Source organism: Dipodomys merriami, unplaced genomic scaffold, assembly GCF_024711535.1.
Source record: "Dipodomys merriami isolate MVZ:Mamm:240054 unplaced genomic scaffold, mDipMer1.0.p SCAF_5, whole genome shotgun sequence".
NCBI lineage: Eukaryota > Metazoa > Chordata > Mammalia > Rodentia > Heteromyidae > Dipodomys > Dipodomys merriami.
In genome coordinates, this window is record NW_027206068.1 from 41,552,279 (window position 1) to 41,578,968 (window position 26,690).

Sequence of the window (26,690 nt, forward strand, 5' to 3'; positions counted from 1 at the left end):
CATTAAAAAAGTTGTTTATTAAAAAAGAATGTTGTTTATTAAAAGGTAATTAATCTTTTTGTTCTTCAAAATGGTGCCACCGTCAACCAAAACAAAATTTTACCAAATGTCAAAAAACTGATGTTTTACACACATTTTAAAAGCCATCTAAATTACATATGTCTATGGCTTGACTTATACACATTTAATTATACTAGTTCTGTATGGAGTCAGTGAGAAGACATGAATTTAAGGTCTCTGAAATTGAGGTGTATTCACAAGTGTGTGTGTGTGTGTGTGTGTGTGTGTGAGAGAGAGAGAGAGAGAGAGAGAGAGAGAGAGAGAGAGAGAGAGAGATTTCAGTTCTAGAATTTTTGTAAAAGATCTGAGGGCAATAAGAGTGTTGTTAGGTCTCTATTTAAAGGAGATCTATTGTTAATAACTGACCATTTTGTGGCCTCTGTTCTTTCAATTCATTCAACTTGAACATTCAGTTCAAATTGAATTGAGCCCTATTCTAAGTCTGGAGGATGAAGCAGAGAAAAAAAAAAGGACAAGATTTTTCCTTTTGTTTTTTCATAGTACTGAGGTTTGAATAGACAGACACTCTAGTTTTAAGGCAAACAGTGAAAAATTCTTTACAGAAAAAGAGTAGGAAACAATGGGAGTTGCTGGCAATTTGACATCATTTGTAATTTTAGATAAGGCAGTCATGGAAAGCCTCAGTGAGAAGATAATATAAAGATCCCAAGGAAATAGCAGGGTGAAGCAAGTAATACAAATGCAGATAGTGCAGGAACATGTTTGAGGAACATTACAGGACAAGTGTAAATGGAGTGAAGTGAGAGAGGAGAACAGCGGTACCAGATGAGGTGAGGTGGGGATGAGGTCAGAATGCTAAAGGCAGAACTCAGGATCACATAGAATATGATAGATCATAGCAAGACCATGGCTTTTATATTCAGCAAAATTGTAGAGAAGTGATGTAACACTAGCACTTCAGAAAGACCATTCCGACTTATGTTTATCCCTATCCACTAAGGAAAGGGATAAAAAACAAGGATTTCTGAAGGAGGCTACTAAAGTAATTCCAATGAGAAAAAGTATGGGCCTTATGCAGGGAGCTAGTGGTAGAAATGTTGAGAAAATGTGGATATCTTATGAATGTAGAGGTTGGGGGATTTCCTAATGGATTGGATTTGGATTATGGGGAAAGTGAGACAGACATTAAAGATGACCTGAAATGGTTCCGTTCCAGTAACAGAGAATGGAGTTGCTACTTACTGAGATACATAAAACGGAGGGAGGAATGCATTGAGTGGTGATGGCCCTTAGACTTGTTAATTTGAAAGCCTCTTATATATTTAAATGGAGAAGTAAAGCTAAATGAGTCTTATTTTTTGGGACAAAATTCAATGTACAAAGTTTCAGAAGTTATAAGCAAATAGATGGCTAGGATAGCCAGTGGAATGAGGGTAGATAATGTGAGCAGTAGAAGGTTGGTGTTTCTGAGAATTAAGTGTTGAAAGTTCAGGAAGAATGGGATTCTGCATAGCAGAATAACAGGGAGCAGGCAGTAAGGTAAAAAAAAAAAGTCTTCAGCATCTGAATGACTTCTAGCATATAACAGAAGCTCAATAAAAATTTGTGGAACAAACATGACTATTGAATAAAGAGAACAGCCAATAGGAGACCCACAAGCTGAGCAAATGTTTTGAAAGAGAGAATGAGAAGTTGTATGAATGCTGAAGATCCACCAAGTAAGGTGACATAATAAGCTTTTCAGTTGAACAGTGTCAGTCATTTGACAGTAACACTTTCCATGTATAGGTGTGTTCAAGAGAAAATAGGAGGAGAGAAACCGGAAACGGAGGGTAAACATTCTTGAGTTTTGAGGAAAGAAATGCAAATCCTTGCAGATGCTCATTTTGATCTGATAAGACAGAAATTGCTGATCTATTGGTAGAAATTGAGGAAGAAAGCTGAGAGTAGTCTGAAGGGCTAATCTGATTTGGTTGGGAAAAGATTAGCTAAAGTAGTCTAAAGGGTTAATCTGACTCATACTATAATTCTAGCTACTCAGGGGGCAGAGATCTGAGGATCCAGGTTTGAAGCCATCCCGCGCAGACAAATCCATGGGACTCTTTACCTCCAGTTAAGCAGCATAAAGCTGGAACTGGAGGCGCATACCTTAAGTGGTGGAGAGGTTAGCTGAGTGAGGGCTGAGGACCTGAGTACAAGTGTCAGCACTAACACACAAAGAAGATAATGTTGAGGTATGTGTTACCAATGCTCAACTTTATATATAAATTTAAATAAGGAAGTTATGAAAAATCAAATACAAGAAAATATCAAATAATGAGTAATGGTTATAATGAAAGTTTTAATTTAATAAAGGCAGAGTACTGGAGTTGTAATCACGAATTTGTGCTGTAGATTGCTGAATATAACATAAAAATGGCTTCATATTTGTTAGTAGGATATTCTAAAACTGACAATGAAAAGATTAAAGATGTATAATCCTAAATTCCAGTTGAATGGCAGGTAGTCTGCTTTGAGATATTTATGTAATTAGTCTTCATTTGTTTTGCTAAAAGAAAAACATGTCTTGTGATCATAATAATGTTGAGTAATTAAAATTATATTATTGTTATTTATATCAAGAGATTTAAATTTTTGTACAAAGCATTTCATTTGAGTAAATTTTAATAGTTAAATAATTCTTGCAGTGCACTAGTTCTGTTTTGCATCCACACATACTTTATCTCTTTTATTCCTTATAACAAATGAGTTATACACTGTAAGTAGGATAAGTAGATTGTTAGGCAGCATAGGACAGAAGCCCAGGTGGTCTGCCCCTTAGGCCCTTTGGGAATCATTCCACTCCTGATGTGGGCTTAGGGCTTCCTGTTCTTGGTATTGAATAGTTGTATGTAGTAACTAACTTGCAAAGAAAAACCTTTTTTTTTTCTTCTGGATATTGGTCTATATCACATTTATATTTCAGGCATGGTGTTCTTACTGAGAAGCTGTAGGGAAAGAAAATTAGCATGATGAATTTCTCTGAGGATTTCTTTTACATTGTAAAATATTTGTTTAAAAAGAAATGGCAATTATACTTCAAAAGGATATTTTAGGGCATAATTTTAAATCTAACTATGACACTTTTGAGTATATGTTTGTGTGCAGTACATATGCAATATACATAGAAATGTTTTTTTTGGGGGGGGGGTCTGGTTGTGGGGCCTGAACTCTGGGCCTGGGCACTGTCCCTCAGCTCTTCAGCTCAAGGCTAGCACTCTACCACTTGAGCCACAGCGCCACTTCCGGCTTTTTTCTTATGTGGTGCTGAGGAATCGAACCCAGGGCCTCGAGCATGCAAGGCAAGTGCTCTACCACTGAGCCACCTTCCCAGCCCCAGAAATGTATTTTTCTAATCCAACCTTGCATCCTATAGCAGTGTTGATGCTGTTACTGAGACATCTAGACAAGAAATAATAGCCCAAGGCTTGTAAGAGTTTAGATGTTCTTTTTTTTCTTTCATATTAGGCCTTTTTCTAGCATACCATCCTAGCAACTTCATTCTTTAGTTAGTTGAATATTCCCTGGAGAAAAGTGTGCTAATTAGCTGGAATTGGAGTCAGACCGGTCACTTCTACCATTTCTGTGGTGTTTACGATGTTCCAGGAACTTTGCTAGCCATTAGGCAATTGAGTCAAACAGGGCTTGGTTTTTCCCTTCTCTTGGGACTTGAGGTGTGGGAGTGAGAAGTGTTCAGAATTTATTTCGTCTTGGAAAATGTCTAGATGTGTTTCTAAACATTACAAATCATGTGAGTCACCTGAGGTCGAGTTGAAATGCTAAGTCCAGATCTGAATCCAGAAGTATCTATTTATTATGTCTGTAGTAAAGTAGACCCCTGAATCTTTAAAAGTCCCTTTGGTGAAGCTGATGAAGATGATCCTTCAGTTGCACTGACATATACTGTGAAAACTTGATAAAGGAGGTAATTCTGAAGATGTCATATTGGTTTCTTCTTGGAGTGTGTGTGGGATAGGAAGAGAGAGGGAGAGAAGAGAAAGGAAGAATAGTTACATACTCTGGGCTCTACAACTTGAACAACAGTGCCACTTGGGGCTTTTTCTGAGTGGTTTATTCCACTAAGAGTCTCATGGACTTTCCTGCAGGGCTGGCTTCAAAACATGATCTATAGATTGCAGCCTCCTGAGTAGGTAGAATTGCAGGCATGAGCTGAACCACTGGTGCACAGCTTGACTTGTAACATTTTCTAAAACACACACCTCTATAACTGAAAGATAAGCACATTCTGTTCTAAGTCTCATGCTTTTTAGTATCCCTCAGTTGCTGTGCATACAGAAAGAATAGGGCGAAAGCATAGGTAGAAAGCAGTGAGATGTGGAATTTAAATCTCGACTTAGGCAAAGTGAATTGTCTGCATTAGTGAGGAATAATCAAGAAAAATAAAGCCCCCCTTTTTATTAAGCAGTGAATATTACTTAAAAGACTGTTTACTCTCATGGGTAGTGCATTGTTGTGAATCATAATTCTATTTCTTAGTTCTTTTCTTTCCAGGTGAATTTGCTAATTGTTAATAGATAAATATTTTTATAGGACACTTTTTTTTTTGTCTGAGATGGGGATTGGAACTCACTATCTTACACTTGCTTTTGTTTGTTTCGAAATTATGACTAAGACTTCGACCATAACCTAATTCTATAACAGTACTGCATTTATTAAGTGTTTAGAATGTATGTTCTGTGTATTTTGAAGCAGGAAATGCACTTGTCCTTTAAAAATAATAATTTCTGTTTTTCTAGGTGTGTTATCCTTTAATCATTGGTCAGCAGTTAACCTTTGTTTTTTTCTCATTTTTTGAAGGGTTTAAAAAGCCCCCCAGAGAGCCTCAGTGATCTTGGTGCCATTGAGAGTCTGCGCGTCCCTGGAAAGGTATTGATCTACGTGTGCAAACGTGACTTTTCACCTCCTTAAGGAAATATTATTGCCTCTGGATGGCAATTGATTCACAGAAGCTTTTCTTTCCCACAGGCAGGTGGTGGTTAGGATAAGCTAGGTAAATTTGTGTAATATTATAGTCATATGGGGCTTGTTTTGCTTTCATTATGCATTTTCACTGAGATGTGTATGATTCATTAGAGTGAAACAGAAATGGCAAAATTAATAAATTTAGAGTTTATTATATCAAATTCTTAGCTCAAAGGCTAAGAATACACACATACATATGCATATTTAACTTAGCTGCTTTATCTGTATAGTTTAAATAAAATTAAGTAATTTGCTACAGACCTTGTATATTATAACATTCCAAGCCCCAAATTACAGTTACGTTTTTCTTTTAGTTGGAGATTTTTGAATCAGCAGCTAAAGCATAACTTGACTAAATTGCATATCCTTCAGATTTAAATATCTGATATTCATGCAGACTTCTCAGTTTACAGGTTTAATGTAGATTATTTGAAAGCTAGCTGGCTTCCCCCCAGGAAAATTATTAGCCATTGTTAAGTCCCTGCTGTCTGTAGTGCCGTTGCTTGGCATAGCGTCTCTCTAGCACAAAGGAAAGCTGGCACTTCTGAACGCCTGCTCTTAGGATTTTAAATTTGAGGATTACATTTGTTTTCTGTATCTCGGGTCTTAATGCTTATTTTTCTTGTTCTGTACTGTAAGGCTTCCCTTCCCCCTACCACCCCTTATCCAATACCTCTTCCCCCCTCCCCCAGTGCTTGTGGCTAAGAAGTATGGGTCCAGTCTCCTTGGGGCATCTTCTTCCTTGAAGCAAATTTGCATTTACAGCTTAGTCTTTGTGCTAGTTCAGACCTAAACATATTGTTCAAATACAGTGAAATTCTACCTAACCCTTTTGCATGAAATTGTTCAGACAAAAACATAGAGAGGCATTTTCAATACTATAGTTTTATGTTACATTAATGAAGATTATTGGATGTGATGCAGTTGGGAAATAAGGGATAACTGTTGCCTAACCAAGAACAGTTCCTGTTATTTCCTTGATTTAAAAAAATTAATATGCACTGTGAACGTACCTTGAATTAGACTGCTTTGCATGTTTTACACTCAGTGTCAAATTGATGAGTGAGTCTCATTAAGAAATGCAGGAATGTATTATTACGAACTTTCTTGTCTTTAAACCTTGAGCCTGTCTTTTCTCCAGCAGTGGAATTATGGTGCTCTTATTGCACACTCTATTTATAGATGCTCTACCGTGTACTTTTGGGTAGATTGGCCAATCAGGGACCACAGGGTCAGCAAATGAAAATGATTCAGGGGAAGATACCAGTGAAATAGTACCAGGCTACAAGTTATGTTCAGCTTTACACAGGACTAAACGGGCTGGCCAAGCATGTTTTCTCTGTGCTTGCTTGTCACATTGCAAGAGCCTGTATGATGAGAGCTGCTTTTTCTCTAGAAGAACTGCTCAGTCCAGAGTATGGCAAAGCTTTTGTTGGTAGACTGGGTATAAGTGGGGTGTAGTCAGAACTGAGAATGACAGTTAAGAAGATTTACATTCAGAGGTTCCCCCAGAGTGTGGTATAGTATAACTTTAATGCTGAGTGTATATTTTTATAACTTACATATGACTTTGTACTTTGTTTATTGCCCAGGTATATGAAATGTTCTACGTTTTATACAATTGCTTTAAAATGAATGTGCAACTAGTTCTTGCTGATGTAAAATTTGATGTTTTCAAAAGATGACCTTCATAGCTGGGTGTGGGGGTACATGCCCTTAGGTCCCAGCACTTGGAAAGTGGAAGCAAGAAGATAGTGAGGCAGACCTAGGCTGCATAGGAAGACTGTCTCAAAGAGCAAAACAAAACAAATCAGAAAAATTTTTATTTCAGGTTTTCAAATAAATAAAAGCATTTCAACAAAGTAGAGCATACTAATTTGAATATTGGAATAATCTTTTAAATATAAAGATAGTATATGATGTGCACAGCTGTATTAAACCTAAAAAAGTACCTAAATTAATCATACATAGTAATAAAACAGCAAAATTTAATACTGCCTTTTAGTATTTAGCACATCATTAATAATGTTTGAGTAGCTAGTAGGTGCTAGATTTTTGTAGGTACTGGCACTCTCTCTTCCAGAAGAGCATGAATGCCTTTTAGTGTGTGTGTGTGTGTGTGTGTGTGTGTGTGTGTGTGTGTGTGTGTGTGTGTGTGTGTGTGTGTGTGTGTGTGTGTGTGTGTGTGTGTGTGTGTGTGTGCGCGCGCGCCTGTGTGCCTGTGTGTGCCTCTGTCTGTGTGTGTGCCTGTGTGTGCCTGTCTTGAGGCTTGAATTCGGAGCCTGCATAGTGGCTCTGAACTTTTTATTTTATTTTTATTTTAATTTTTTTGGCTCTGAGCTCTTTTTTTTTTTTTTTTGTCGGTCGTGGGGCTTGAACTCTGGGCCTGGGCTGTCCCTCAGCTCTTTAGCTCAAGGCGAGCGCTCTACCACTTGAGCTACAGCACCACTTCCAGTTTTCTGGTGATTTATTGGAGATAGGAGTCTTATGGTCTCTCCTGCCTGGGCTGGCTTTGAACCGAGATCCTCAGATCTCAGCCTCCTGAGTAGCTAGGATTACAGGCGTGAGCTACCAGTGCCTGGCTCTCTGAGCTCTTTTGTTTGAGGCTAGCATTCTACCATTTGAGCCTCGAACTGCAGCTCCACTTTGAGGTTTTTGGTAATTATTTGGAGATAATAGTGTCACAGACTTTCCTGCACTGGTTAGCTTAGAATGGCAACTCTCAGATCTCAGCCTCCTCAGTAGCTAGGATTTTAGGTGTGAGCTACCAGTGCCCTGTAAATAAATAAATAAATAATAATAAAAGGAAATCCTTTTTATTTATTTATTTTAAAAAACTACTTACGTACTGATGAGTAAGGTGATTTAAAAAAAATGTCACTCTCTCTCTGTCTCTCTGTCTCTCTCTCTCTCTCTCTAGCTAGACCTATGGATTATGGGACTTGAACTCAGGGCCTGGGTGCTATGCCACTTCTGGTGTTTGGTGTTTTGGTGTTAATTGGAGATAAGTGTTTCATGGACTTTCCTAACTGGGCTGGCTTCAGTTTGAAGGATGATAGGCATGAGCCACCAGTGCCTGGCTTGAGGTGATGTTATTAAATGAAATAGTGAAATGTTTCTCCATGCACATAGACAGACTATTCAAATAGGACAGATAAGTCCAACAATACCTAATCTAAGCCAAACTATTGGGTAACTTGCTCGTTAAACACATAGAATGGGCCTGCTCAGGCTGGGAATGTGGCTTAGTGGTATGGTGCTTGTCAAGCATGTACGAAGTCCAAGTTTCCATTCCTCAACACCACATAAACAGAAAAAGCGTGAAGAGGCACTTTGGCTTAAGTGGTAGAGTGCAAGCCTTAAGCAAAAAGAAGGTCAGGGGCAGTGCTTAGACCCCAAGTTCAAGCCACAGGACTGGAAAAAAAAAAATTGGGTCTGCTACTCACTCCTTTGTGTCACAATGTCTTAAGTTGAAATAAGGAATTAAGATTTCAGTAATGTTTTCAAGAAAGATTAGGTTGCATTGTAATAAATTGAAAATTTCTTATATAAAGGTTAAGTGTGTGAATAATAGGATGAGTGATATGAAATGGCTCTTGGTATAGTTTAAAAATGGCCAGATATTTGCAAATTTCATGTGGTTCAACTCTGTAAGAAAAGGGGGTAATGAGGGGAAAGTGATGAAGGGCATGTGGATATGTTTTATAAACCAGAGGTTATTGTTTATTTCATATTTTTGAGAACTATATAAAATGTAAGGGAGAAAAAAATCTTGCATTTGGTATAATTTCCACGTTTTATAGACAAGATAATATTGTGGCCTATTATAAAAATGTAATTGTGATGATGATTCAAATACTGGAAATGTGATTTTTGGCAAATAAAGTATAGAAAACAATCACATAGTAGAGAAATATGAAAGGAAATATAACAAGTATTCTAGAAAAATTCCAATTTTACTGACAATTTTTGTGGGTAAAGTAGAAATATTTTAAATTCCATTCTTGAGAAACGGATTTTGCAATATTTTAAATTAGTGTTTTTTTCCTCAGCGGTAAAGGTCTGAAAAAACAGATTGTGTTTATTGATTGAACTTGATATTTATTTAAATGTCAAGGAGTTTTCCCATTGAATATAAGAATTAAAAAATTAAAATTAATCTTTATTATAAAATAATTATAGTAGCCCACAAAATTATTAGGGCATTAATTAGAACTGTGTTTAAGAGTATTGTTGAGCTTTGATCAAAAAAATTAAAAATACCATTATTCAGAACCTTAAAATTTATATCAATTTGTAATAAACGATGCTTATAGTGCTTCCAAAATGGCTGTGTCTTATTATAAACTTGAAAAGACTACCGATGTTTGTATTGTTTTATGAGTGGTTATGATGGCTTTTCTATCTCCTTATAAGTCTTTAAGAATTTTTTTTTGTCCTGATTAACTCATAAATATGACTCAGCTGTGTTTAGTATTATATGATTGGCTTAGTGATGCCTATTGTTCATGAAAGAAAAATAATGACTGTAATAACAAAGGAAGTACTTGTGGCTTTCCAGTTTGAGAATACATTTGTATAATTATAAATATAAAAAATTTTAATTCTGTGCTTTGTTAATTCTACTAGTATTTACTGATTGCTTTCCTGCTTTGTAGAATTTATGTTGCATATATACTGGGAGTTAAGCAGAATGTTTTCTGTAGTTTAAAATATGGGAAATATGCTAAATGGATTTGCCTTGACTTCTTAGCATTTGGGTAAATGAGACTTGGGTAAATCCTAAAACCTTTCATAAAAATTTCCTGTCTTTTTACTGAAACCTCTCAAGTTGTAGTCTCTCTAGTATTCCGCTAGATGGCACTGGAAGCCTAAGGAAAAACGGAGTACTTGTTAAAAGCTGTTGTTTTATTTAAAACACAAATAAAAACTGATGAACTGACTACCTTTGATGAATTATTATTGTTGTTCTAGTGGGATTTTAAGAAAATGTTCTACTTCCCCATGCAATCAAACATCTGGCAATTCATTATAAACTTATGTGGTACATGGTTTTAGGGTATGTGTGATCTTGAAATAGATTTTCATTGGAAGCAGATCAAACTGATATCTGGTTAGTGATTTATGGTTTTAATAGTACTGAGATAATAATGAAGACTTCATATTTTGTTCTTCCTTTGGATTTGGGTGGCTAAACATGTTTTTTTTCTTTCAATTACATTTCTGATATGGTGTTAAAAATTTAAGATTATGCAGTCTGTCTTTTAGAATTTCTTGTACGATTGTTTTTACTGATAAATGTTAACAGCAAAAACCAAACCAAACAAAAAACAAACAAAAACCTAACTCAAGCACTAAATTCATTAAAGAGCAAAATTCTCTCCACCTTTACTTTCACACACATTCTCTGTCTGTCTGTCTGTCTCTCTCTCTCTCTCTCACACACACACACACACACATTCTGTGTTACAGATACATAATCAACTATTCAGTGTGATCTGTGTTCTAATAATCTAAGTGCAAAAAGGAAAGTTGGGGCCTCAGTATTCTTACAAATTTTCTTCAGAGCTTTAAGACATGACCTATGAAGATTTTACATTTACTTTTTTCTTTGAATGAAATCTGCTACTGAAGATTATGAATTTCTAAGCTGTTTTGTGGGTTTAAAAATAAGGTTATATTACTTTTCAGAATTAAAGAGAATAATGAATTTAATAGTGACGAGGAGAACTGTTAAGCTGTCATAACACATCTTAGAGTGAATAGAATAGAAAGTTCTGAACTTGGATTGGTATTTTCAATGAGTACATGATTTTGGATAATTTAAAAGTAATGGTTGAATGCAAAATTGATAGTCTCTATTTTCTTTCTTAAACTTTGAAATATTCCCTTAAGAGATGAACCCTTAAATGGGAGGTGCTTTGTAAAGTTAAAGTCCTGGTTCTTTAGAAGCCATAAATGTTTTATAATACCTTAGATTGTATCAGAGGGCTCAAATAATTTTATAGGCTTGAGTCCCCAGTTCTCATAATTTTTTTGTTTTTATGTAGACAGTACAAAATGGCTTCAGTAAATCAAAAATCTTGATGTCTTAAATGTCCATTTTGATTTTTTTCATTTTTCATAAAGTAACATTTATAATGTACAATTTATTCATGTAGTTTTATCTCAGAGATAGAAAAGTAGAAAAGTAGTCTAGGAATAGTTACATATAGGTGTTAGGACTGTTTGAAAAACCAGCCTCTCAAAAAAAATCAAACGGATCTTTTCTTGTCTACCACTGTCCTAAAATCTTCCTGTTTGGTTTATTATAGTTAGAAATAATTTCATATTTATGCTTACGTTGATATAGTCTCTGATGCAAGGATAATACAATTCTTTGGTTTTAGTAAAGAAAAACAGAATTCACATATTTATATATATGGGCTTAAGATGTCAATAACTGCCTTATATTGCCTCAAGGTGTACTTGCAGACTGGGCCGGGTTAACCTTTCTTTATGCTGCAGGCAGCTAACACTTTATCACTTGAATCTGTTTCACTTTCCTGATAAACAGTTTTTACTTCAGTTTTCCTTTATATTTGTAACCCTATCTGTGCCTTAGTGTCTGAAATCTAAACTCTGCCTATTTGAATGTTCACTCAATACCATTTCTTCTATCACATGTAATCTCATGGTCTTTTGGTGCCCTTTATTTTGTTTGTATCTCCCTGAAGTTTTGCCTTGTGCTGTTGCTGTTTGCTTCTTTACCTGACCCCTCTTACGTTAGTAACAATTTGGGTCAAGAGCTGAATGTTGCTCATTTCTGTGTATGACATAGTTTGTGGAAGGTTTACATATTAAGAATAAAATAGTTTGCTTATGGATTTATATTGTCTGGAGAAAGTAAGGTCATTGAGCCCTGAAAGTAAGCAGATTGGTTCCTAAAAGTAAGATGGGAGAGAGACTTGACTTGATCATTTTTGCCTTTTATGCTTCCTTTCCCCCAGCTGCAGTTAAATGCATTAAATTATGACTTTAATTGTGGTTTGTCTCCGTCTTTAATTCTGGGTTGACATTGATGTTCATTTTCCAAAAGTTTTAGTTAATTACCATTGGCAAGCATGTTGTGGTGCATTTGATAGTCTATAGTTCTTTACAAATTATTTTACAAAGCACTTACCACTTACTATATTAATATGTATTTGGTTACATGTTATATGCCAGGAAATTTACCATAAAAGTCAATCCTTAAAAACATTTCATTAGTGCAACAAGTTATAAGGTATACTTTATTCTAAATAATTTTGTTCCAAATAATAAGATGGTAAGTTTTTTCTTTTTTTTGTACTATTTATTTTTTTAATTTTTAATGTTTTTTTATTGTGAAAATACTGTACAGAGGGGTTACAGTTTCATGAGCAAGGTAATGAGTACATTTCTTATCCAGAATTGTTGCCTCCTCCTTTGTTTCCCCCTACCATCCTGTCCCTCCCACCTTCTCAACTGCACCCCCAGCTCCCTCCCCCTCCCCCCCTAAATTGTAAAGTTCATTTTTCGACATAGCGTCTTGTACATCTCATTGTTGCAGTGGGTCAATCTGTATCCCTATTTAAACGTTTTGTTTTTTCCTTCCCCTCCACAAATTATACCAACATCAAATACAGTGAAAACGGGTTATACCATGGGGGTGGGACATACAGAGCAACAAAAAAAAAATCACATGGTAACTTATTGTAAGTTTTTCTTATGGAATTACATTTGGTACTGTTTTTTTTCCAGTGATACTATGATGTGAATTTTTTTTTTTACTGGCAAAATTAGAGGGCAATTGTATTAAAAAACATGGTGTAGCTGCTTAATTTTCTAAATTTATATGTTTCTAAAAATAAAGATACTTCAAAATATACAAGATATTTCTAAATCATATAACATTTGTTATTTCTGACTCAAAGAGACCTATTTTTAATAGTTGCTGGAAAATTTTGAATTAACTGTTCAATTAAGTTTAGTTTGATTAGTAATCATTATCTAGAAATGTGTCTTGGCACTATAGAGCATAATGAGGGAGACTCAGGAGCTTTCTTACTTCTGGGGAACTGATGAGCAGCTAGCTCTAACTCTATGAAGTATTTGGAGAACTCTTAGGGTAGAAGCAGAGTCTTAACCTCCTGTAGTTCAGTGAGACTGAAAAGACCATGGTGATCTGATTCTGTTGAGAATGCAGTTTGTGTATTCCCAATGAAGTCACCACCTGGCTGAAAGGAGAAGACATTTTGTAGGGATGTGATGATACATCAGGGCATTTGTTTTGGGGTGAATTCTTCATCATATGCTATATTTCTTTCCCTGCCTTTGTATGTTTTATTTTTCCCTTTAGTTCAGGTTTCTTGTTAGAGTGTCAGGTGTTCCATGTCAGCGATTTGAAATTATATGGATTTGGCTGTTGTCTGTGATATTGTTTGTTCAGTAGGAAGGAGAGCATCTGACCTTTCATACATACATATAGATGTTTGTTACAGATTCATCGGTTTTGAAAGGTACACCTGTGAGATATTTTTTAATGAAATCATTTTCCCTTTGTCATTTTTCATAACTTTGGATGTTTATTTCACTGAGAGAAGCAGGGTAGGAGAAGAGCAGGCTACCTTGTTATGTGTTTATAATAGTGTCTTGATTAGGTAGTGTGGTGAGGATGGGTATTTAATGTATTGAAATTTTCTAGTTAATTGAAGGATTATGTAATTATGCAGTAATTGCATAGGATAAGGATGCTAACATTAGGGATAGAGATTTGTCTTTCAAGCTTTTTTTGTTTTGTTACATCCATTCATGGAAGCCTCGTTCCATACTGTTAGAAAGCAATATATTTTACCAGATAAAGAACTTTAGGTTAATAATCATACTATAAATCACAATATTCAGTACACTGGGAAGGAAGCCCCATGGGATTACTGAGCTAAGCTTCAAACGTTTTCTGGAGCCGGTGTTGCTTAGCTTTACACTGAGGTTTCTCACCCTTGCTGGCACCTAGAAGGAAGAATAAAATCTAAAATCTTTCAGTGGGCCATTTTTTTTTCTCCAGTAGATGAGCAGTTTTTAGCACTTGACTATTTCCTAATTTTCCACAAATTTTCTGGTTCCTAATTAATTTGTATCCTTGAACAGAGTGGTTCTCAGAAGAGATGTGACTTTTAGGACAGATGATCATTTGTTTCTATTTTAATAGCTAGAAGCATTGTAATTGATAATTTTACATTTTTTTTTTCCTTAAAGGAGGAATTCAGGGAACTTCGAGAACAGCCAAGTGACCCTCAAGCTGAACAAGAACTAATTAATAGTATTGAACAAGTGTATTTTTCTGCAGACTCATTTGATATTGTTAAATATGAGCTGGAGGTAAAGGAAAATTTTCATCAATACATATCTTTTCTGTTTAGTGATTGAGTTTGAGATTTGAATTATTTATTTATTTATTTATGAAAGATGACCAGATCGGGTCTGTGATTATCACACTGTGACTAAAAAAGCTATGAGCATTGTTTAAAGGTCAGATTATTTTTAGAAAAGTAGTTTCAAGTGCAGCTGTAGGATATTGGTAAGGGAAACAGTTCTGTAATTTTGGTTTTCACCTGTAAACATCCCAGTATATTAGTGTTCTGTTTCTATTTTGTTTTATTTTGCCTAAATATCTTTAGGAAAGCTAGGACTTTTATTTTTTTGAGATAAGATTCACTCTTTCCCATGCTGGTCTCAAACTCTTAGACTCAAGTGATCTTCCCACCACACCCACCCAGGTAACTGGGATTATAAGTGTGCCCCACCATTCCTGGTTAATGCTCCTGAGACTTTTAATCATGAGTGCTTATTATGCTAAAATATCCATATGCAATAATGTTTATGATATTGACATTAAAATTTATAGGAACTCCCCAAAGATTGGGATAAAATTTGGTTTTAGATAAAACCAAATGCAATATGTATATATACTTTATGTGCAGTAGATACAAAATCAATCCTCAACTCGTTCTGAAGTTTTATTCCTCAGTTGACTGAGACTCAGAGTATGTTTCTCTGCATGTACAATTTCATCCATTTTAAAAATTATTTTTCCATACTGTCTTCTAAAAGTGGATATAATCCAGAACAACTGTCACTGTATTACCATTTATAATAGTACAGAGGGAAAGTTGTGTTGAGTTCTATTATAAGCATGTAGGGATGGGTGGCTTATAGATGGGAATTAGGGATGATAGCCCCATTTTCCTGGCACAGGTCATGGAAGTCCTGTCTTACTGTCTAGGGTCCATGTTCATTGCTAGGGGCTTTCCTAATGGTCAGAGCAGTAGCAGTGGAGATAAAAAGGCTGGGCAGGGTAGAAACCAGAGGATCATATAAAACAGATGTGTAGGTTTTTGCGGCAGGAGTCCAGTTAGGTGGGTTTGGATGAGACAGGAACCGTGGTGAACAGTTGATAAGCATGATACTTTTGTATGCACACTATTTATAGGTGTTCAAATAATTGTAACCAAAGTAAACACTGCTTTTTATTTTTAATTTATAATTTTTTTCTATAGAAACTTCCACCTATTCTCAATTTACAAGAATTAGAGGAGTACCGAGACAAATTGAAACAACAGCAAGCTGCAGTAAGTAATATTTCTAGTAAAACTGTAAGTAAACATAATAGAGATGTATTGTTTGCAAATTTCTTGGTTTGAACTAATATATTAATATATATTATTTAACACAACTAACTCAAACATTGATATTAATAAGTTTTAATACTCATGCAGTTTCTTTTGACAGATTTGTTTTGCTTCTATCAAAAGTAAATTTCTAGAACTTTAAATTATCTTAGGAATGTTAAATATGATCAAAGAATTTAAACTTGCTTTCAGAATAACAAGGACCCTTAGGCATGTATGTATGACTTTGCTATCCATAGTTTTATAGTGGAACATGTTTATATCAATGAAAGTCTCTACTTCTAGTTGAAATAGATCTAAAGAGAATTAGGACTAAGATTCAAAAAGGCTGGGTTGTAGTCAGCATATAGTTAGGACATTGACCAGGTCTCTGCACTTCATTAAATAATCTCTTTTGATTTTTTTTTAATTTGTTAAAGGCTATGTTAGGTCTGCATTTTCTCTGATACTCTGAAATTCCATGGTTTTATGCTTTCTTCATGTGAGGTTGAACCCACTTTTATCCAATTCACTGTGGAAGACTAGTTAATAGCATGCAGTCTTGTGATTTCTTTTTAAGTAGAGGAATAATAGTGTTTTCATCTAGTTGAGTTTATTCTGAGGTTAGCAATCATCAGCAAATCAAGGGAGATAAGTACTTCTCTTTTTTGTTACGCCCACTGGATAGCAGGAGTAGAGGGTATAAGTAGTAGGATTAGGCTGGAGAAAGAACTTGTAGTGAGTTGTGCTTTTAGGGAGTTGGTCTTTAGTGGAGTTTAGTCTTTAGTTGGTCTCTAGGACTTGGCTTCACCGTGTCCTCTTCCATATGAGTATTTTATGAGGTATTATTCTGTATGTAATGTGTCTCCCAACAAGGACTATGTAGCATCATGGCTTTTGGAATTTTGTAAATTTAGATTTGAATCTTGGTCTTAGAATTTACTAATTGTGGGACTGTGGGACTCTGTATGAGTTACTTTTGAAATTGCTTCTCTGGGCTCAAGGCATTGCTTAAGTGACAGAGTACCTGGGCATGAGGTTCTGAGTTTGGTTCCACCACAACCACAGAAAAGAAAAGACAAGAAAAGGAAAAAAAGAAAAGATTGCTTGTTTGGAGAAGGAGAAAGTATAGAACCCATTTCAATGGATTATCATGATTCCTAATAATGTAGAAAAAAGTACACTGCCTAGGATGGTGCAGACTAAGAATCATTAATGTATTTTTGTAATCTATTTGGGTAAAATTAGATAGGTTCTATCTGTGAACACTTATAAAAACTCATAGATATTAAAATAGATGGTACAGTTAGAGCTTACTGATTTCATTTTCTTACTGTGGCTCCTACTTGATTTTTTTTTTCTCACAGGGGTTATATGATCCTAATTAAGCTGTTGCTAGAGTGTCTGATGGAAGTCTTTGGAATTCTTAAATGATATAAAGCATTAATGTTGATCTCCATTAACTGAAGTGTAAAATTTATTTAAAGTTTGATTTTCTCAATCTTTCTTAAACTTTTTCTAGACAAAACCAATCTGTATCTAAAAAATAATTAACGCATTTCCAAGATGTTTGATGCAAATTAACACAATGCAAAATTGCCACACCCTGGTGACTCATGCCTGTAACTCTAGCAACTTAGGAAGCTAAAAATCTGAAGAACCTAGTTTTAAAGCAGTCTGGGCAGAAAAAAAACTAAGACTGTATTTATAAAAAGCTGGACTGGAGGCATGGTTCAGATGATAGAGTGCCAGCCAAGCCAGAAAGCTGAGTCAGTGTGAGGCTCTGAGTTCAAACCCAAGGACTGGCAAACAAAACAAAACAAAACAGAAAACCATTAAAGAATGAATCAGTATGATAGTATGTATACGATGATCTGTTCTTATTTGGCCTGGGCTATTGGAGCAAATTCTATGTAAGTATACACAAACATTCTGGGTATATACTTTGTGCTAGATGTGGTGTTTCTGGTATAGTTGTCACAACCCCTAAAATGTTGAATAAGAACCTGATTCTGACTGACTTTTGTCAACACTATACATGGAATTGAAGAACAAAACCTTGAAAGTTTTTGTATTACAAAAAACATGTATTTTCAATGTTTCAGAAGTGAGGTACCACATTGTTTTTCTTTTTAAGTGCTAAAATGCTTCTAAAGGTATCAGGCAAGTTCTCTGTTTCCCAGAGATTGTCTCCATACCTTCAACTGATGGAAAATTTGTCTTAACAAATTCATCTTTGTGGGGCTGGGAAGGAGGCTCAGTGGTAGAGCGCTTGCCTTGCATGCCTGAGGCCCTGGGTTTGATTCCTCAGCACCACATAAGCAAAAAGAAAAAAGCCGGAGTGGTACTGTGGCTCAAGTGGTAGAGCGCTAGTCTTGAGCTGAAGAGCTCAGGGACAGCGCCCAGGCCCAGAGTTCAGGCCCACGACTGGACACCCCCCCCCCAAAAAAAAAAGACAAATTCATCTTTATAAGTCATATCCTGTACCCTTAAAGATAGTGACACTTTCTTCATATTTGTTATATCAGATGATATCCAAGTTATAAACATTAATAATGACAAATACTAAATTTCTCCTAAGGTCTACGTTCAACATAATGTGTTTATTTTGTACCTGTTTAACTAATTTCAGAGCTTAGCTGTGGCCATAGCATTACAGTGCTGCTTTAATAGTTATGGAATGGCTTCTGGGCTGTTCTTGGTAAAAATTTTGACTATAAAATGTAATATGCAGTATGAGGCTTTTTTGTTTACATTATTTGATGGCATGTTCTTGTAGGTCTCTAAAAAAGTAGCAGATTTAATCCTTGAGAAACAGCCTGCTTATGTAAAGGTACGATAATGTTTACTATTTTAATCATAGAACTCTATAAATGATTGAATGATTTATATTTGAAACTTAATATTGTATTCTTTTGTCTATAATTCTATAGCAACATACTGCCTCTGTGGGATATGTGTGTATGTATGTATTCTCTCTCGTTTGGGGGAATTTATGAAGCTAAAGAAGCAAATTAATTTGTATATAAAATTCTAAAGTGATACGTTTTTCAAAGTTTAGTAAAAAATTGTTTCTGTGAATTTTGTATCATATGCATAGATCAGCAGTAGAATAATTTGCCTTACTGACAGTATACAATTTGGCTTCAAAATACGATGAAATTGGGCTGGGGATGTGGCTTCGTAGTAGAATGCTTGCCTGGCATGCATGAAGCCCTGAGTTCAGTACCACATAAATAGAAAAGGCCAGTGATGGCACTGTGGCTCATGTGGTAGAGTGCTAGCCTTGAGCAAAAGAAGCTCAGGAACAGTTCTAAAGCCCTGAATTCAAGCCCCAGGACTGGCAAAAAACAAAACAATGAAATTATTATTTCCTAGCTGAATCTGTATTTTTATGAGAAAAGAGAGCCTTCAAAAATCCATTGAAATGTCTAGCAGTGTTCAGATCATTATTCATTATCAGTGGATTTTAACAAGTAGAAGTCATACTTGTCTCTTCCTTAATTACTTTAAGAAGTTCTGTTGGGTGGAAACATGTAAATAGGTGTATTATTTATTTCTGTCTGGAAAAATTAGGTCTAGTTTTACCTAGAAGTAATAATAATACTAAATATTTTGTCATCTGTCATTGTGAAAATGGGAAGTAGTCATTTAAAATAACTTTGAAAAATATGCTGACATTTTTCAAGTTGCTACTTTGTTTTCTAGGCAGGCTTTTCTTTGAAATACACTAGAGCTTTTGTTGTAGTACCATGTGTGCAAGGAAGAAAAAGCAAATGCGTCAGTCATAAACCTGTACCTAATCCTTCCACAGGAACTTGAAAGAGTTACCTCATTACAGACAGGACTACAGTTAGCTGCTGTTATCTGCACAAATGGGAGGAGGTACTGCTTTTAGTGATACTTTGTCTTTAAGTTTGAAATATTTCAAGAATAACTCTGAAATCTATTACTGACACTTGGATTTTTTTAATTATTGTGGTAATTTCTAGAATTGGGTAAATATATGCAGTGATCTAAAAATTGCAGAGGGAATGTATGAAATATCTACAAATCTGCTACTAGGTTAAAAACATTACTGTTGGATATTACTTAGAGTAGTGCTTCCTAAACTATTGGTAGTGAAAGACCACTTTTGTTTTTGTTTTTTTTTTTTTGGTCATAGGGATTGAACTCTGGGCAAGCACTCTACTACTTGATCCAGCACCACTTTTAGTTTTCTGGTGGTTAATTGGAGATAAGAGTCTCACAGACTTTCCTGCCTGTGCTGGCTTTGAACCACTATCCTTAGATCTCAGCCTTCTGAGTAGCTAGTTTACAGGTATAAGCCACTGGCACCTGGTAAAGACCACTGTATTTATCTTTTTTCCCCCTTATCACCAAAGCATAATGAAAAATTAAATGTGATAGAAACTAATTCTTAAGAAAATAAAGGAAAGATATATATTGTCAATTTTTTATTATATGAATCACAAAAACAAAATTAGTCCCCCAATGCTTACGATAAGTTTTTAGATGCTTATTTTCAATTTCTGTGCTTTTCTTATCATGGACCATGAATAGTTTGCGTGTTGGCTTCCATTGAGCATGTATGAAAAATGCTGGTTTAGACTGAGAAATTTACTAATTTTTCAAATAATTGTCACAGTTCTCAGTTTTAATAGTAATCAAGGGCACTTCCTTATAGTTTTGTGTGGATAGTATTCATGTTATATTAGAAATTTTTAACTATTTATGTTTTGCTTTTACAGACATTTGAATATTGCAAAGGAAGGTTTTACTCAAGCTAGTTTAGGCCTTCTTGCAAATCAAAGGAAACGTCAGTTGCTGATTGGACTTCTGAAGTCTCTGAGAACTATAAAAACATTGGTATATATGGGTTTTAAAAAAATAATAACTTAGTTTTGTGGTTGAGACACATTTTACATTTGATTTTTGTTTTTCAGCAAAGAACAGATGTACGCTTAAGTGAAATGCTGGAGGTAAGTAATAGACTTGGAAATTTGGTAATGCTGCGTTAAAATTATATAGAAAAAATGTAATGGACTTAAATCAGATGTGCATTTTTCTTGAATTGCTATGTTCTATAAAGAGATCCCTTGTTTAAAAATAATAATCTAGAGCCCTAGAACCTTTTTCTATAAACATTCAGAAAATATTCACGGGAATGTTAACTCTAATCTTTTGAGTTCATGTGTCCAAATAAGAATAAAATTATCTTTTGCATTTGACATGCAGTAGCAATGTGTGGAATATGTGTAGGACTTTCATTATATTTAGTATCTCATGTATCAACTGGTTTTCTGAGTGAGCCATCTGTTTCTCTTTGGTAGTTTCTTAATATTCTGTGACTGTTTCTTTTATAATAAGGTTCAAAAGCCATAATGAAATATTAAATATTATAAGAAACATAATGGGGTAGTTACTTTGTCATTACCTCAGCATCCCTGTGGTTTGAATTGCATCCATTGACTTTAGAGATGGGCATAGGAGAAAAAGTATATGCAGCTTTCTGTATAAACTTGGTGTTGCTTCTAGATTGTTGCTAATATTCTTAAGTTATTGTGTTAGCTTTCTAAATCAGCTTTTCTAATTTTCGAATTAGCTTTTCTAAAAACAACTTAAACGAAGGAAAGTTTATTTTGGCTTAACATTTCAAAAGTTTCATTTTGTAGATGTTTGCCAAATTAGTTCTGGGCTGGTGGTAAGGCAGGGCTTCATGGCAGAAGATAGATGAAAGATGCTCACATGATGGTGACTGGGAGGTTGTGGGGAGAGGTCTCAATATAATTTTTAAGGTAACGTGCACAATGATCTACTTCCTCCCTCTAGGCCTCACCTTCCAAAGGTTTGCCACTTCCACCAGCACCATAGGCTGGAGATCATGTCTTTATTTAGCACATGGGCCTTTGGGGGACATTACGGACATTGCTAAGCCATACATTTAATATTTCACTTGTATGTCTAAATTTGTCTCCTTAGAAATATCTGTTATTCTGTAGGTGGTCATTTGATCGTGATTGTGTCATTTACAATAGATTTCCTACTGTTTCAAAACATTTTTATATAAACATTACTAAAAGAAGGTATGAGAACTATTAAAATGTTACTATGAAGCAGCTTCTATTTATAGACTTTATATATAAGTTAAGGTCTCAGAGGGGTGTTATGATACATGGGATGGAACAGAATATTTAAAAATTATTTTTCTTTGTTCATACTTTAGGTCTGGTTGTAGTTGTTACCTTATGTTTTTGTTGATTTTTTTATTTTTTGGTCTGGTCATGGGCCTGAACTCGGCCTGGGCGCTGTCCCTCAGCTCTTCAGCTCAAGGCTAGCGCTCTACCATTTGAGCCACAGCACCACTTTTGGCTTTTTTTTCTGCTTATGTGGTGCTGAGGAATTGAACCCAGGGCCTCATGCATGCAAGGCAAGCACTCTACCACTGAGCCACCTTCCCGGCCCTTTTTTTTTTTTTATCTTTAAGAGGAATTAATTCTGTAACTTTGGTTAGAATATGAACACTGATATATTTTATGGGGAAATAGTTAAGAAAAATGTTTAATGATTTGCTTTGTTTTTCTTAAGGAGGAAGACTATCCAGGAGCTATTCAGTTGTGCCTGGAATGTCAGAAGGCTGCCAGCACTTTTAAACATTACAGTTGTATAAGGTATGATAATGCAAGAACTGTAAAGCTGATTCTATTGCCAGTATTTTTTTTTATGTAGTTGTGTACCACGATGTTAATAAATGTTGGTAATTAATATAAAGTGCTGTGTTCTAGTTTAGAATTCACGTTCATACATGGGTAGTACAATAGAATATAAGTAATAGTGCTCAAAGTATGTTTCTTAGTCCTGCCTCTTGGTACTTCATTGGAACTCTTTTCCCTTGTTTTTTTTTTTTTTTTTTTTTAGTCTCAATGATGTCATTAATAAAAACAAAGTAGTAGTAACAAAAGTAAGTCTGCTCATATTTGTATTATATCTCCTGGGAATTTTTCTTCTTCCTTAACCTTTCCCATTGTAGAAATACTGAGCATGGTATTTTTGTTTGTTTGAGATCAGGACTCTGATCTTTTTTGCTTTTGCTCATTGGCTAGCACTCCACCAACTGAGTCATTCCTCCAGCTCCTACAGCTTATTTTTTAAGATGAAGTTCAGGTTTTTGGCTCGTCATGATAAGTCTTGAAAAATTTAAATATGATTTCAGGTTATGTAATAGCCTTCTTTGTACTACTTCAGTGATTGTGTATTTAGTGTGTTAGGTCTCCTGTTTAAAGTGTACTATTATAAAACATACAGTGCAGCAGTGGTTGCTAAATCTTTTGTTATTCTAACTTTATTAGTAGATTTTTGTGCTGGAATGTTAATCTTTTTTCTGCCAAGAGTTATTTGGATATTACTAACATCATTATTGGCCATATAGAATTATCAGTATAGGAAGATAGGCTGATGGCAGATAACAAGAAACATTACATGTCTGTCTTGTCTTATTTCAAATGCTTTTGCTGGTCTTCTTTGGCTCTCAAACCAGACCCTCTCCACCACTGAAGGGTTTATATTACTAGTATTGGGGAGGCTCTAATCCCTGGGTATAATTTACATCATCTTTTCAAAGCCATTCTGAGTAAGCAAGTTAAATAGTATGCTTGTTAAGCAAACCCAGTTTCAAATTAAATCCTAATTCAAATTAAATCTGCACCTATCCCAGAATGCAGCTCCTTGATTTCCTGTATGGAAATTCTGCCTTCCAATGAGCATAATTCACTTAGGTTATAAATGTTGATTGCTTGTATCTGAAAAGTAAAAGGATTATGATAGAATAGGACATTTATGTGGGTTTGAATCATGATTTAGCTTAAATATACTTTCATAAATAGACTTTCATGTTAATGTCTTTTGCTAGTCTAGCAAGAGCTAGAATATCTTTTTCTAAGGATCATGCAGCTTGAAGTAACATATTTTTTATTTGACTAGGATATACATAGTTGTATATGACCAGTAGTATTTTAGTTTTGTCTATTTGGAGAATGGTTAATTGTTACTAAAACTGTGATGATGTCATTTGTACTTACTAGACCGAGTGAACAGAGAATTAATTCTATAATGTTGAATGTAGTTGGAAACTTCTAATAAAGTGTGTGGGTTCTAAAAATTATCTTTCATTTAGTTCATGTTTTGTGGTGCATCTATTACAATGGTAACAACTTTTTTTTATTAGGGAGAAATAATTCTGGAAGTAATATGTTTACTGAGTATTTATACTAGGTATTTTGCTTTGAAATTGACAATATAATGGTCAACCATATACAATGATCAGTGTAAATCCTCCACATAAGCATGGCAAGAAGAGCTTGCATTGAAGTAGATACAAGCAGAGTTTAGGGAAGCTTGAGACAGAAGGGAATCAAGTATACAATTGTTGGAAACAGTAGGATCTCACTCTTTGGGAGGTCAAGACTAAGGAGAATCTGAAGCATAGAAGGAGTTAGGTCAAGATAGGAAGGACTGTCATGGAAAGTTCCAAGGAACATAAACAAAATCTTTGTTGCAGATAGTCATTGTTGCCAAACAAAATGAGGACTAATAGCTATTTATTGTATTTATAGCAACAAAGAAGCTATAGTCAAGCTTTTCAAGGACAAATTTGAGCTGTGAGAGTTGGTTGAAGTATTACTGTAATTGAGAAGATTTTGCCAAGAGGAAAGACATAGAATTAAAAGAGAGAAACTTGAATATTTGAAAATGGATGGAAAAGTGTGAGAGATTGAAAATAAAATAGGGGAACACAATAAAATGCCAGGTCTTTGTAGGAATTAATTTGGACACCATTCATTATAACAGGATAGAATGAATGTAGAATTTGGTGGCAGGAAATTGTGGAAGCAGGTTAACTGCTGAAACTATTTTTGATTAATTAAAAATTCAGTTTTAACCATGCTAAAGTAAATATATCACATGATGAAAGGTGGCTATGAAAATGTCTTTGAAAGAAATTCTTTCTTAGCCTTTGTGAAGTTTGAATGAAGTGGCTTCTAACCATTTTTATATTGATATCTGTCTGAACAAGTGGAGAAAGTATCAGTATATGCTATAGTTATCAGCTATTTTAAAAAAGTAGAAATTGGAGAATATCTATAATCATAACTTTGAGTATGAATAATTCTTATTTTAGGCTACACAGTATTTAAGAAGCATGTAGGTTAGTTCATGTGGGACAGATTGAGTTCACTCTTTTCTAACAACCTTTTAGTTTTATTTAGTTTATTAATTAGATGTAGACTTCTGTTATTGTGCATTCATTTTTCTTTTCCTCTAGTGTTCCAATAAAGTGCTATTGCCTGTTTTTTGAGCCGCGTAGTTGGGACTTGTTCAGCCAGGAACCATTAGTACTTTAAACTTTTTATTTAATTGACCTAAATTTTTGGAATTTTGCCAGAGACACGACTTAATCTTTGCTTAAATGGGAGTGAACCAGAGTAAAAAATCATAGTAATTAATTTCCGATTGAATTTTTATATTTCTGTTCTTTAAATTTTTATAAATACTTTAATTCTTGTTTTGTACCAGCAAATGATATATTTCCCTTAAATGTCCTTTAAGAGAACCAGTTCATGATTTAGATTTTTCTGCTCTAAATTTACTAATATTTTTTGTGCCCATTCTGGGACTAGAATTCGGGGCCTGGGTAAGGTTAGTTCTTGAACCACTTGAGCCACATTCTACCACTTGAGCCACAGCTCCACTTCTGCATTTTTGGTGGTTAATTGGAGATAAGAATCTCATGGACTTACTTGCTCAGCTATGTGTAGTTTTACTTTGGTAAATTGTATTATCCTCTTTTCTAGTCATACCTCATTTCTTTAATGGGAATGAGGTTATTGGTTGAGGGCAGTGACCTTATTGTATAAGGATTGATACTTGGAATAGATTGCATGGGACAACTAGGGGACTGATTTATGATTCTGAAAGTAGGAAAACCAGAATACATACATTTGTTTCTTTACAAAATAGCATTGTCTAATAAATCTCAGATAGTAAGATGATATAGTTTAATATATATAGTGCCAAACCATATCATCATGCACCATGTTCCAGTATCTTCAATAAAAGGAACTGTAGTGGAAACTTCATTTTTATGACTGGCAGCAAATGTTTTTATATGATTTGAAAACTCTTGAGTTGATTGACAGAGTCATAGCTGGAATTTACTGGAAATAAAAATCAGAATGGGTTTATGTTAAAGTATGTAAATGAAGCATTTTTTTATTTGAATTTATCTGAATTAGCTTCAAGAGAAGTTGTTCTGAAGAGTTAAAACTACTTTATTTTTCCTTCACTTGAGAGACATTATTTAATGGAATCTCAAAACAGTCTATATTACGTTTGAAAAGTTTACATGCTATCAGAAGTAGTTTGAGTACTGTACTTTTAACATAGATACAATGTGTTTAATTTTTCATAATTTTTAAATCATCCTTTATTTTCTGTTAGAATATAATATTGTCAGTTTTGTGAAAACTGTAGAACATAGAATGTAAGTCATACAGCCAATGAGTACAGCATTATATTTGTAAATATACTAGGGAATGATTTCAGTTCCTTTCTTAGGAAATGTGCCTGCAGTCTGTTTTTCTAGTCTCTGGCCAGGGACCACTGGTAATGTTGGAAGGCTAAATGATTTTGCTGGGTGATCAGGCTTAACCCTGAGTCCCGTTGTTCTGTGTACTCTGATTTGTTGATACTGTTCTATTTGCACTCCTTGCGTTATAATTTTTGTTTTCTTGCTCCTCTGCACAGTGCTCTTTAAGATTTAAGTAAATCTATAGATCCCAAAACCATAATATTTAACTGAAAAGGTCTTAAAAGGTAAAGGCTTTCTTTCTTGAACCATACACAAGGACATGATAATTGAGAAACCCATTTAGCATGTAGTAGAATCATTAGTCAAGCTGAAAGCAAACTTTTTGGTATATT

General features: G+C 34.7%; 1 protein-coding gene across 1 annotated transcript in view; it reads left to right on the forward strand.

Annotated features, from left to right (window-relative positions):
• Nucleotides 1-26,690, forward strand: part of Vps50 (VPS50 subunit of EARP/GARPII complex) — a 103,375-nt gene that overhangs the window by 2,038 nt on the left and 74,647 nt on the right. Inside the window, exons 2-9 of the mRNA XM_069996505.1 lie at nucleotides 4,879-4,947; nucleotides 14,299-14,421; nucleotides 15,600-15,671; nucleotides 18,490-18,543; nucleotides 19,525-19,595; nucleotides 20,462-20,579; nucleotides 20,657-20,692; nucleotides 22,299-22,381. Coding sequence (XP_069852606.1) covers nucleotides 4,879-4,947; nucleotides 14,299-14,421; nucleotides 15,600-15,671; nucleotides 18,490-18,543; nucleotides 19,525-19,595; nucleotides 20,462-20,579; nucleotides 20,657-20,692; nucleotides 22,299-22,381 — 626 coding nt within the window. The remainder of the gene's footprint in view (nucleotides 1-4,878; nucleotides 4,948-14,298; nucleotides 14,422-15,599; nucleotides 15,672-18,489; nucleotides 18,544-19,524; nucleotides 19,596-20,461; nucleotides 20,580-20,656; nucleotides 20,693-22,298; nucleotides 22,382-26,690) is intronic.